Source organism: Talpa occidentalis, unplaced genomic scaffold (genome assembly GCF_014898055.3).
Source record: "Talpa occidentalis isolate TD23 unplaced genomic scaffold, MPIMG_talOcc4v2.1 talOcc4.16, whole genome shotgun sequence".
Taxonomy (NCBI): Eukaryota; Metazoa; Chordata; class Mammalia; order Eulipotyphla; family Talpidae; genus Talpa; species Talpa occidentalis.
Window position 1 is genome coordinate 67,698,489 of NW_023601653.1, and position 13,116 is coordinate 67,711,604.

General features: G+C 39.5%; 1 protein-coding gene across 1 annotated transcript; it reads right to left on the bottom strand.

Annotated features, from left to right (window-relative positions):
• Positions 1-260: 260 nt before the first annotated feature.
• LOC119247727 (C-type lectin domain family 2 member F-like) lies at positions 261-12,876 on the bottom strand. The gene is made up of 5 exons (XM_037514372.2): positions 12,621-12,876; positions 8,786-8,884; positions 6,074-6,252; positions 5,445-5,551; positions 261-4,551 (listed from the first exon to the last, which is right to left on the bottom strand). Exons 1-5 carry the CDS (start codon positions 12,700-12,702, stop codon positions 4,422-4,424), a joined length of 597 nt encoding a protein of 198 aa, XP_037370269.1. The 5' UTR covers positions 12,703-12,876; the 3' UTR covers positions 261-4,421.
• Positions 12,877-13,116: the final 240 nt, after the last annotated feature.

Genomic DNA, 13,116 nt, shown 5'->3' on the forward strand with positions numbered 1-13,116 from the left:
AGTTTGATCCATGGCCAGGGAGCTAACCCACATATGGTACAGCAGACCTCTCCTATCTAGCCCACTGCTCCCCTCAGCAGTGTATTTCAGTCAATCCTTCTGTTCTACTCCCCACTCTGTCTCTGGTGAATCCTCTCACCCCTACCCCAAACCACCCCCCCTCCACCTCTGGCCTACACTTCAGTGCTTCTATGCAAAAATAAGTGAAATCTTTAAAAAATAAATAAATCAGAGTGAATGAATAAAATTATAAAGTGGACTATTGCTGGACTTTTACTTTTTACCAGAGAGCAATAATGCATAAACAGTAATTTATGAAATATTTACTATGAATCAGATCTACTGGCAAGTGATTTTCATCTGTGATCTCATTTGAATCTTAGGACTAGTCAATGAAACTAATATTATTATACTCATTTATATTTGAAGAAACTCTACTTGAGAGGTTATTTACTTTATTATTGACTGACATAAGTTGAGGCAGACAAAAATTAGATGAACTGATTAAAGAATCCAGACCGAGGCCTGGAGGCTGGGAACAGTCTCCAGATAGAAATGGGAAAGCTGCCTAAATTTTGAGTCTCACAATTAGAAATCTATACAGTCTACAAGAAAGACAATTTACATTTTCACGGATTTTTACAGAGAGTGTGGGCAGGTATCTGGTTAATGTAACTTTTTATCTGTGCATTAAAGAAAAAAGGTTTGTTAAAATTTACCCGATCCATTTAGAACCTACTCTTCTGGAAACTGGGCCCTTCAATGATGGCGTATACACCTTGAAATCTATCTTTGAAATTACTGATTTGCCAGAGACAACTTCTTTTGTTTTCCGTAATGCAGCTTCTTCGCAAGACCAGTCCAGCTCCAGTGTGTCTCCCTTAGTTGAGATCAGGAAGAGGGGAACACTTTTAACTGTTCATTTTAGTTTACAGTATCAAGGTCATAGCTGGTAAGAAATGGAATCCATGTTTTAGATATATGATTTGGAAACTGAAAGAATACTAGGTCATAAGTGTCACAGATGACTTAAATTTTATTTGTGACTAAGTCACGCAGAGAATAAATCTCGTTATTTGTATTTCTGTGAAATGCAGCTTGTTTTGTGAGAAAGTGAGCAGAAACTAAGCAAACAGAGCAGAATCTGATAGTGATGGAGGCACATCCTCAGGCATGTTTTGAACATAAGTCTTTGAGGCAATGTGCTGGTCTCCCAGGAAACAGAAGTGAACTTGACATAGTCCCTGCCTCTTAGAAGTCCAAGATAGGGGCCTCCCTGGTGATTCAGGGGGCTGCTCCCCTCAGCAGTGTATTTCAGTACATCTGCCTGTTCTGCTCCCCACTCTGTCTCTGGTGAATCCTCTCACACTCACCCATCCCCCTCCAAACACACCTCTGGCTTACACCCCAGTTCTTGCAGTCATAAATAAATATATCTTTAAAAAAAATAAAGCCCGAGATAAAATGGATTCTAAGGCAAAAGGCATTATGAGGGTTAATAAAGGTTACTTACTGCCTCCAAATAAAAATATTTAATTCTGGCATTTTTAAAACATACAATGTATTGGTTATATATAATAAATTACATAAAACATATATAAAATAAATATAAAATATATTGTAGTGCCACATGGGCACTGATTTTTTTGACTCAAGCAGACAGGGTAAAGGAGTCCTGGAGCCCTCGGTGGCTTTAACACGCTTTTATTGAGCTTTACATGTAGTGCGGGAAATGTACAGGGCAGGCAGGGGTCCCACTCTGGGCTTCTCTGGCTTCTTTTCTCCCCTTCTCTCTCCTGCTTCTGCTTCTCCTCGTGACTATTCTCAATACTCCTCCCAAGGCCCACAGAAGTAAATAACACAATGTAACAACTGCAGGTGCCCCAACAGGCAGGGTAATCCCTGTGTAGGAAGGCAGAAAAGCCTGAAAAGCCATTTACCCTACAATCCACGACCTTAGGGTTTTCTGCCATACAAACACATCTATATACAAACACACATCTATATGCAAACACATACAAGTTTCCTTTAACAAACACAAACACACAGCTATGGCCCACAAAAGAAAATAAACAATACAAGAGAACACAAACAATTCCAGGCAGGGCACCAACCTAGTGGCAAAAGACAATTATTGGCACCAGCAGATGAGCCGCCACATCTGCTGCCAAAGGCACTCATGCAAGGGGGGAACCACTCAGGCATCTCCTGTCATACACCAGGAGGCCATCAGGCTTCCACCACCACATCCACCCCCAGGATACACTCACTCTGGGATTGGTGATTCTGTCTTTGGGGTAATCGCCCAATCCTCAGGGTTTCTGTCTGCGGTCACTCCAACACTCAGCTTTCATATCCAGGGGTCTGTGACATGCAGACCCCTGCACTTAGGCCAACCCATTTACATGCACATGGGTCGGGAATCCATGGATACAAGCTCCACATGTGGCCTCTCTTGGGTCCCCTCTTTGGCTGTAGGCCCCACCACAAGCCACATTCCCCATCCATCCCCCAAAGATGGGTTCCTCAGCTCCTCACCCTTACTCGACAACGAGCAGGGCATTACCCACAGGTGATTTTAAGAGACTCACTGGCCTTCTTTAGCATACTTAGGCTGCTTAGCAGCCACTCAGGGCTTCCCAATCTCCACCAGCTTTTGCCTTTCTAAGCTGGCTTTTTCCCTCTGCCTGGCTGCTGGGCAATACACAGGCTGCTTTTTGGCCATCAAAGCCCACTGGCCACCCACAGATTCCCATCTCCTGGGGTGTACAAACCATACCATCCACCCCCAGGATGTCAAAAACATAACATCACCCTGTTTTAAAGTTCCTCCACCTTCTGGTGGGATTATAAGTCCAAGTCCATCAGTCTTTTTCTGAATCAGCAATGGCGAGCTCCTAATTGTGGTCCTTTCTTCCCTGACAATTCTGCTGTCTCAGAGGTCGTGGATTGGTCCTCACGGGCCATCTCCTCCTCCATGCGAGGTCTCGTCCCGCAGCTCCTGGACCTTGTCCACCTCCTGTGCTCCTGCAGCGTCTCTAGCTCTTCCAGCAGCCTCTAGACTCTGGTCACCACCTGTGCTACCATGGCACATCCAGCATTGTCACAGGCAAACACAGTCTGCTACTCCTCAGTTCCTCCTGAGATCTTCAGAGGGCTCCATACCCATCTGCATCGGATCCATCTTGCCGACTTGTGCCAACTGTAGTGCCAGAAAGGGCACTGAGTGGGTTTTCTATGATTCAAGCAGACAGGGTAAAGGAGGAATCCTGGAGCACTTGATGGCATGTAGTGTGGCAAACAGGTACATGGCAGGCAAAGGTTCTGGGGGTTCAGGAGCCCAGTAGGCCTCCAGGCCCCTAGCAAGTTTTCACTCTTGGCTTCTCTGGCTTCTTTTATCCCCTTCTCTCTCCTGCTTCTGCTTCTATCTCAATACTCTTCCCATGGCCCATGAAATAAACAACCCAACAATGTAACAACTGCAGGTGCCCCATCAGGCAGGGCAATCCTAATGGTGGGAGGGCAGAAAAGCCTGAAAAACCATTTACCCTACAATATATAATAAATCTGTACAATCATATGCATAATAAAATTTCAAATAATTATAAGAAGATAGATTAATATGCCAATAACGTGAAAGAAATAAAATACATAAGAAAAACTGCATTATAAATTGCTATTTCATCCTTATTGGGAATCATCAGTACAGTGCAGCTGAAGCTATAGAAATTTAATTCTGTACAATGGCATGTACAGAATTCTCACTGAATATTGACTGCTAAAAGTGCTCAAGTAACTATCTGTGATTTAATCTGGGATAAGAAGAATTTTAAATCTAATAAAGGATAAAATAAAGAATGTTGTTTATGGGTATCACATTGTTTAGCACATTGTAATTTAAAACATAAACACAGAATTAGAATTAAACTGTTTCTGGTCTTTTAAAACACAGTAAGAAATATTTTTAGTGCTTTTAAATTTCACTATATATTTGTGACAGTAAGAGAATTTGGAATTTTTCAAAGATCACAGGTTAATTGTAATTTTTCTCATTGAATACAAAAATAATTTTGCATGGTTTCATTAATATGGTCATTTTGATGTTTCTTCATGTGCAAAGATCAGACTATACAGGGAAGGTTTTACATCTGGCCATAAGAGGTAGAATTCATAGATATTATATTCTGGTTTCAAAATATCAGTATCAATTCATACCAAAATACCTACTTAAGTTAGAGTCAGGTTCTACCAAATCCTTGTATTATACGACCTTATGGTAGTTTGCATACTGGTTGCTAATACATAGTCTGATGAATAGTGGTAGTATTTTTGGTAGAATAAGCTATGTACAGCAACCATATATAGCAAAATTCAATGCAGTGTCTCATAAGTGGTCGGGAAATTCCCTATGAAGAGTTTAATTAATGGTGGCACTTGTCAGTGTAATTATTTGGTTTACTACAAATCCATTTCCAATCTGTGTAGATCCTGCTACTGCTGACCCCGTTGTCATTCAGGTAGGCACATTCCCCATCTCCTCTGATGGGAAACCTAAAATCCAAAACAACATCATTAAATATCCATATGTTGAACATACACATTCATTCCTCCATTATAACCCAACCCTAGGTTTATTGAAAAGCATCATTTCTGTGTTTAGTTCACTTTACATTGTCAAGATCTGTTACTATCACATCTATCATGCATCTGTACCAAGACCAGGTATGTTGCTGATAAGGTATTTAACGAGGACTGGCTGTTGCAGCAAATGAAGTGTTTCCATCATAGTCTTTAGTGAATATTATTTTCAGTCTTCTCCCTGTTTTGACCATCCTTCCTTCCCCTCCCCTGCTGTAGGCCTCAAATCTAGAGTCAGCTTGCTAGTTTTACTAGTCACTTCCTAAGATGGCATAGCTTTGATTGATGAAAGTGATTTGGCCCCTATGTTTTATCTGCTCCACTGAAATGGTCACAATTGAAGGAACTGGTCCCTAGTTCTTTTCACTTACAAAACTCTGGGAAATATTCCCATAGTTTCCCTGAAGATTTTCCTTTTGTGATAGATGAAACAGTGGGAATGAATAGTGTATTTTGGAAATTTGTGGCAACTACTATTTGTGGCTTTCTAGGTATTTAGAACCCTTGCTGTGCCTCATCTATCCTTTCTACATTCTAAAGTTTCCAGCAGAGAGACATTTAAATCATTGGCTCAAAGTATAAGAACCATGTTCAAAGTCATCATCATATTAAAGATTTCAATGAAAATCACAATTAGTAAAGTTTTTCAAAGCCACAGCTAATAAATGGAAGGGCATAAAAATGATGTGCATCTCTTACCCTCCTAGAACAGTGAGTTTTCCATGATCTTAAGTTTGCTCTTTCATAAACACCATTCTCATATACCCACACATACACACAGTAGAAAGTCAAGTCCCCAAACATACGTGATATTGTATCCAGCGTTGCCTGCCCACTTCCAGCTGTGATTTGGCGACTCTCTACTAAGGCCTATCCAGTGGCCAATAGGACCTTTGTATCTTTTCAGGAAATTCTATTATAAAAAACATAGAAAGTGAAAAACATGTTTCTCTCCTATTACTCTTTGGTCTCTCTCCCCTACAGCCTTCTCTTTTTAGATGGCAGCATGGCATCAGGGAGAAGTTAAGACTTTAGGGTTAGACTAGTCCCTAGTTCACAGTCCCCAAACTCATTCTCTGTCTCTGATCCAAAATTATCTTAAAGTCACCATCCACCCATGCTGGGCTGACAAAGACCCAGGTAATAATTGTTGTTTTAGTAGAGTATGAATGTCACCCTCAGTCCCCATAACAACCTATTTGGATGATAAATTCTATGATAACCATACTTCTCTGTACAATGGCAACAATACATCCAATCTTGTGGGTTATATTGAGGATTCCATGAAAGAATGGGTCTGAAACATCTCGCAGGGTGCCAGGCTAGGCACATGCAATACTTTCAAATCTGCCTGGAATAGGATTCTTCCTTCTCCTTCAGCCTTCACCCCATGCAGCCTCCCCCTCCAAGGAGCTAGAGATCCAACAATCCTCACCATTTCCTTCAGGGTTTCAATCTGCACAAGATTGGCTTTTTGTGACGTACAGAAGAGCTGGCTGAATGTCCAATTTCCTATGTCATCCGAAAAATAATAACACTTGCTTCCAAATCCAATCCATCCTTCCGGGCAGGGTGCACACCCACAGTGCTCCAAGGCTGTCATTTCCTTTCTTGCTAAAAGTTAGGTGTAACAATAAATTGTTAATTAATGAATGTTCTCATCCTTTTGTCTATGGTTCCACATAGCATCCTCAGGTCACTTCTGAGTATGTACTTTCAATTGTCACTTTCCCAGCTCATCAGTAAGTGCCTTACCCTAAGGACAATAGTTATCAGTCCAGTAGTCTGCAAGTGGGAGCCTATGCCCCTCACTTACTGAGGGGTACATGGGCAGTACTTATTTCAAGCAAATCAAATTCTACAGCAATGCTTTTTATGAATGTTTCTAATCTAATTTCTCCAAAAGGTAAACACTAGTACACGGTTCCTACATCTTGCAGATTCAGCTTTTCTACATCTTCCTTAATATTAGCCCTTCAAGCTCTGGACAAGTCTTACCTGTTATAGATGTTACTATGCTGCATTTCTTAGGGGCTACAAAATGTCCCAGTAGACAAAACGTAACAAAATTAAAAAAAATAATTTTGGCACCAAAAATACAATGTAGGACTTCCTGTAGTTTTCTGTTTTATATGTATTTCTGTTAAATATGAATAAAAATATCTTGGCCGTCCCTACACATTCTGAAACCAGACACAGTGTTGGCTACAGGAAAAATGGACATTTTTGTTTCATAACTTCACCTCCTCCTCCTCTAACATCTTAAAAAAAAAACACACATTGCTCCTTGGAAGGTGTAGTAAGTAAAAAGATATTTCATTTGAAATATTGAACACCACAGAAAATTTTTATTTCCCCTTTATATTTAAAGGTAAGCAATTACATATTATACTGTGATAAAATTCTATAGTAGAAATATAATATATAAACAATTGTTTGAAGAAAACAAAGTAAAATTTTCCAAGATTAAGAATGGTTTTACTGGGCCTCCCCGGTGGCTCAGCGGTTGAATGCTGGGTTGTGAAGCTGCCCGCAGCCTCTGCAGCGCCGGTTCGATCCCTGGCTGCTCCCCGGCCACCGGAGGAGGGTCCCACAACGCGCACAGACCTCTCCTGCCGCCCGCTGCTCCCCTCAGCAGTGTACTTCGGTCCTTCTGCCTGCTCTGCTCCCCGCTCTGGCTCTGGTGAATTCTCTCACCCTCCCGTGCTTCTGACTGTACCCAGTGCATGTATAAACAAAAACAAACGAACAAATAAATAAATAAGTAAATAAAACATGCCTCAAAAAAAAAGAATGGTTTTACTCATGTATGTTTTTAAATATATAATGGTGTATAACAGATCACAGCAGAATTTCGACTCCAAAGTAACAGATTAATTTTTAAATGTCAGTATTTACAATGAGCTGGATATTACATCATTTGCAGGTATTTAAACATCTGAGGAAAGATGTTAGATGATAACACAAAACTTGGCCAGGGGATATTTAGTTTTATAAAATGTTTAGTTCGTATTCTAGAGTTGTAGGAATAAAAAGCTTGAGAAGATCACTAATGAATTCAGAATACACATATCAGTGACTTAGTAATACTGATAAATCATTTCTTCCTGAATAAGTGTTTCAAGAAATGCTAAGCATCTATTGCCTCTATATACATTGGAATTTTTGTTAAGCATATAGTTCTCTGATACTTCTGTGCACTGTCGTTCTGCATAAGTACATGTCAGAAACTCACAGATTTGACCTGAGTGAAATAAAAAAAATGCAGACCTGAATGGGACATGTCAGGGAATAGCTTCATGGATGAAACACCTTAACTCACAGCTTTTCTTTCAAAGGGCTGGCATCTACATTCTTCCCATGGCTCAGGAGAAAATCCTTAGAGTTATCTTTAACTTTTTCTCCTCTTAAAACTTCATATCAAATCTAATATGGAACACTGTTGTCTCACCTTTCAAAATATCCAGATCTGACCACCCTGGTCCACCTCCATTGTTAACCTCAGGTCCACGCTATCATCATCTCTTACCTAGATGTCAAAAAGATTGCCCTGAAAGGTTTTGCTGATTCTACCCTGTCTTCTATCAACCTCTTCTCAATAGAGCAGTCAGAATGAGTTATTCTGCAATGAAAGTCTCATCATGATTTCCCTCTTCCTCATCTTTCCCCTTGAACTCAGAGTAAATGCTCAAGCCTTTAAGTATTTTACAAAGCTCTTAAAACCCAGTGGTTCCCACCTGATAGCTCTTCCTTGTTCTCACATTGAACTGAAGCCTCTTTGCTATTCTTCAAACCCAGAGATCTTCCTCCTTAGGGATTTTTGTCTACCTGTTCTCTCTGCCTGGAGTGCTTTCCCCAGGTAGTCTATGATGACTTCCTCTCTTTCAAAAGTTTCCTGAAAGAGCCTCTTAAGGAGATTTACTTGCCACCCCTCTATTGTAGGATGGCCTTCACCATCCTTACCTTTGTTTATTGTATTTGCAGCGTCCTTCTATAATGTAAGTTCCCTGGGAGCAGGGATGTTTGTGTTTTGTTCACTGATATACCTCAAGCACTTCAGTCTGTGGCACATAATAGAGTTCAAAAATATTTTTGAAAATATAAATGTGTAGATAACATAATAAGGTTTGGGGGACAAATAACTTACCTGCCAGAAGAACAGAAGGTACAATCACTGCAGTTAGAAGCACAACACAGATGACACTGATGGCAGAGGTTAGATGCTTGCTTTGGCAAAATCTTTCACCTATAGAATACAAATGTCATAATTTCAATCTCATGAAGGCCTGACAAAGAAAACTTAAATTTACCAGAGAAGCATCCTCTAAAGTCAGTGCCTCAATTGTCTTATTGACAACTCCTTTCAAAAAGGTTCCTGCTTCATAAATGTTGGCCATGGTCTCAAGAGGGCAGAGATGAGAGCAACTGAATTATTTCCCCCTACAAATTTCTTCCAGTGATTGGAAGAAGTATTTAAGAGACAGCAGGAAACAAAATGAGTAGAAACGAGGGTAAAGAAGAAACATACAATTAATCCAGATGTACCTCCAGAATGAAGAGATCTGGTTAGAAGTACTAAGTGAAGTTTTCGAAAATAAATCAGTGGCATTCATCATATTAACAGAATTAAAGAAAGTACATGATCATCTCAGTAATAGTAGAAAAAGCCTGTGAAAATTTAACATTCATCCATAACAATTCCCAAAAACTAGGAACAGAAAGACTTTCCTACACCTGATAAAAACCATCAACAGAAAAAGCACAGCTGGTAGTGAAGAGCAAATGCTTTCCTACACAGATCAAAACCCAGGCAGGGATGTTATCCCCCTAATCCAATTAAACACTTTGCTGAATATCCCACTAGTAGCCATAAGACAAGAAAAAGAAATACAAGGCAAAGAGAGTGGAAAGAAATAAAAGTGTTTCTAGAAGAGATGTCAGTTCAACCCATTAAAAAAAAAAAAAAAAAAAAAAACCCTTCAGTTTAAGCAAGTATCTGCATTGCAAATACCTTCACAAGAACCACTAATCCAACTTCTCCCACCACACCTCACTCTGGGCCCACTTGCCTCAGAGGCCCCAGAATAAACCCACTCATAAATGGTCATTTCATATTTGAAAAGGCTGCCAAGTATATGAGTAGGGGAGGACAATTTCTTGAATAAGTGATATGAAAAATGGATAACCACATGAGAAAAAAAATGAACCTTATTTGACACCACTCACAAAAATTAACTCAAAATGGATTAAAGACTTTCATGTAAGACCTGAAATTCAAACTCCTAGAAGAAAACAGGAGGAAAGCTCCCTGACATTTGTCTTGACAAAGATTTTTTTGAATATGACACCAAAAGAATAAGCAATAAAAGCAAGTAGCAAACTGGAAAACATCTACAAAGTAGAAAAAACAATTATCAAAATAAAAAGGGAACAGAAAGAATGGGTGAAAATATTCACAAGCCTTCTATGAAGAAAATATGTATCTAGAACTTACTAAAAACTCTCAAAATTCAACATTAAGAAAACAACCCAATTTAAAAACAGACCAAATATTTGATTTTAGATGGATGGTAAATACACACCTAAAAATATGCTCAGCACATCATTAAAGAAAAACAAATTAAAATATAATGAGCTACTGCTCTATAGCCATGGGCGTGGCAAATAAAATAACAAGCTAAGTGGAGGTGTAGAAATGATGTGGAAGGAATTCTCCTACACTGTTGGAAATGTAGAATGATACAGTCACTTTGGAAACATGTTAGTAATTTGGCAAGGTGAACATAAAGGTACCACATGCCCTAATTAACCTGTCCCTATCCCAATCTTATTTATGCAAGGGAATGAAAACCTCCATTTATACAAAAACCTGGACATGATTTTTTTTAAAGCTTTATTTATTTATGCATACAAGAACTGGTGTACAGGCCAGAGGTGTGGGGGGTGAGAGGATTCACCAGAGACACAGTGGGGAATAGAACAGGTGGACTGACTGAAACACACAGCTGAGGAGAGCAGAGGGTGTGATAGGAAATATCTGCTTTGCCATGTGGGTTAGGCCCCTGGCTGGGGATCAAACTGGTGCTGCAGTGGTAGTGGCTGAAGATAACTTGACAGCAATATCTTTAACCCCTGCACCACTGGGGAGACTGGACATGAATTTTGATAGCAGCTTTATTCAGTAACCCGAAACTGGTAATAATTTGAGTATCTTTCAACTACTGAATATCTTTCAACTCCTGTCTTTCAGCACTATGAAAAGGAAAAAGCCTGACCATATGTTCACAGTTGCTCATTTCTCATTCCACTTGGCTTGCCAAATTTTTGTTGGTCTTCACCTTTACCCCCAAAATTCCAAAACTCTGACTTGTCCAAAAGCTTTGCAAGCAGCAATGGAGTGCAGTCGGGCACAGCTGACCTCATTCATATGATGTGCAAAGAACAGCACAAGTCCCCACTCAGGAGCCCTGTCCCAGCAGTTTCCAGGTTGATTCAAACGAAGACCAAGTTCTGGTTTTGAATCATACCTGTATCTAGAAATACAGGAGTGAACCTGTATTTCTGAATCACACGGAGTGTTGTAAGTCAGCATTACTTCAACACAAAAATAAAATCAGAGAAATTTGTCACAGAAAACAAGCTCCTGTGGACTCTCTTTCAACCATTACAAATTTTCTTTACTTCATGACTATCTCTCACAGTAACAGGGAGAGTGAGTTAGTGAAATTGTAGTCAGGGAATCAGAAATGTAGGGTTGGACTAGGTTAGACATTTCCGCTTTCTCTTCCCCTTTCTAATGCTGTGTCCCTGTTAGTTCCCTCCACATTTCTGTGCCTCTCATATTTCAGCACAACAAGCTCTGAAATCAGTAATCTTCAAATTTCTAGTTGGAAAAATCAGCATTAGGAATTATCTCCCAGAAGAACAAAGAAATGAACCATATTGCAGCCCTGATTTTAATTTTTATATTTACAGAGTCAAAAAGTTGAGCTAATTTGCTGTTGGAATTTCAAAACAACTTTTGCAATGCGTACCTGTTCTGACTAGTCAAATAGTTCAGATGCAGAAGCTCTGGACTTACAACATAATTGCAAAATTAACAATGTTTTTTTTGTTAAATATGAGCCCTGTTTTTTCAGGGAAAACAATCAAATTCAGGGGAAGGGGAAAAGGAAAGAAGAATATATACATGAAAAGAAGGAAAGAAGAATATACATTATATATATAAATATAAAAAAGCAAAAGATAAAGTTTCAGTAAAAGCTATCCTTTCTGCTAGACTGAGGTACAAACACACTTTATGTTCTTCCTCTTTTCTCATTAAATTTTCTGTAAACTAAAAATGCTGAAGAATTTGCTGTTGAGAGCAGTCTCCCACAGCCACCCACCCTGACACCCCTACAGCTGTTTATAAATTACAAAGGATGTATACACCAGAAATCCCAGTTGTAGCAGGCAACTTTTGTTGGTATATATGTGTATATATACATATATGCAGACACATACATATATACATTACACATACATTATACACATACATATATATGTGTATATATATGTAAAAACAAGATTGCTGGAGTTCAAGTTTGCCAGCCTTCTGGCCTATAAACAACCTGTGATTTAACATCATAATGTGACTTGCTAAGGTACAAATTGCCAGGAATGTGGGGGAAACAGGAGGATTAACAATATGAATACAAAGAACATTTTCCCCCTTATCCTCTTGTAATCCATTTACTGTTTATAAATCCTGCCCCAGAAATGTGTAAGTACATACACAGCAACATAATAATTGGCATAAAACACATCCCAATTCTCTCATGCATCAATATTCCCTCACGACAAATTATGGAGAATGACAATGACGTGCTAAGACTCCTGAAAGGTGGCTTCCCTAAGGAGTCCCAGCAGAAAGAAACCTTCCCCTTCCCTCTTTTACTGTTTTTTTCTTTTTCTTGCAAATTTTATGACCCATGCATTACCCCATCCTCCTGCTTCCTTGTCATCTGTGGAGGCAGCATCTTTCTTTGTCTTTACCAGCAGAGAATGCAAAGACTTGGGCATTCTGTTTGCAGGAGAGCTGTTAAGCAGGCACTGGAAGAGAAATGTATGGACGAACTCTGAATGCCTCCTAGAGCACAGCTGGCTTTTTCAAGATGAGAGGATGGCTTTGTGAGATGACTTTGTGGACCTGAGGTGCGCTGAAGCAGGCTGTGTTCACTGCAAGGGAAAATGGGTGTGGTATCTGTTGGGGAAGAGCCTACTTAAGTGAGGAGGAGCCAAAGTGAAAATGAAACTGAACTTCTGGAAAATGAAAGCATTTATAGGAATCAGTTCTTAAGTTTTGTTAACCTCAGGCGTAGGCATGAGATCCTTCATTTCATATCTGCACTTCCCACTAGAGCAAAATCCTTTGACATATAATAAATTTTGTGAAAAATTTTGAAAAATTTTTTGAAAAATCCTTTCCCAAATAAT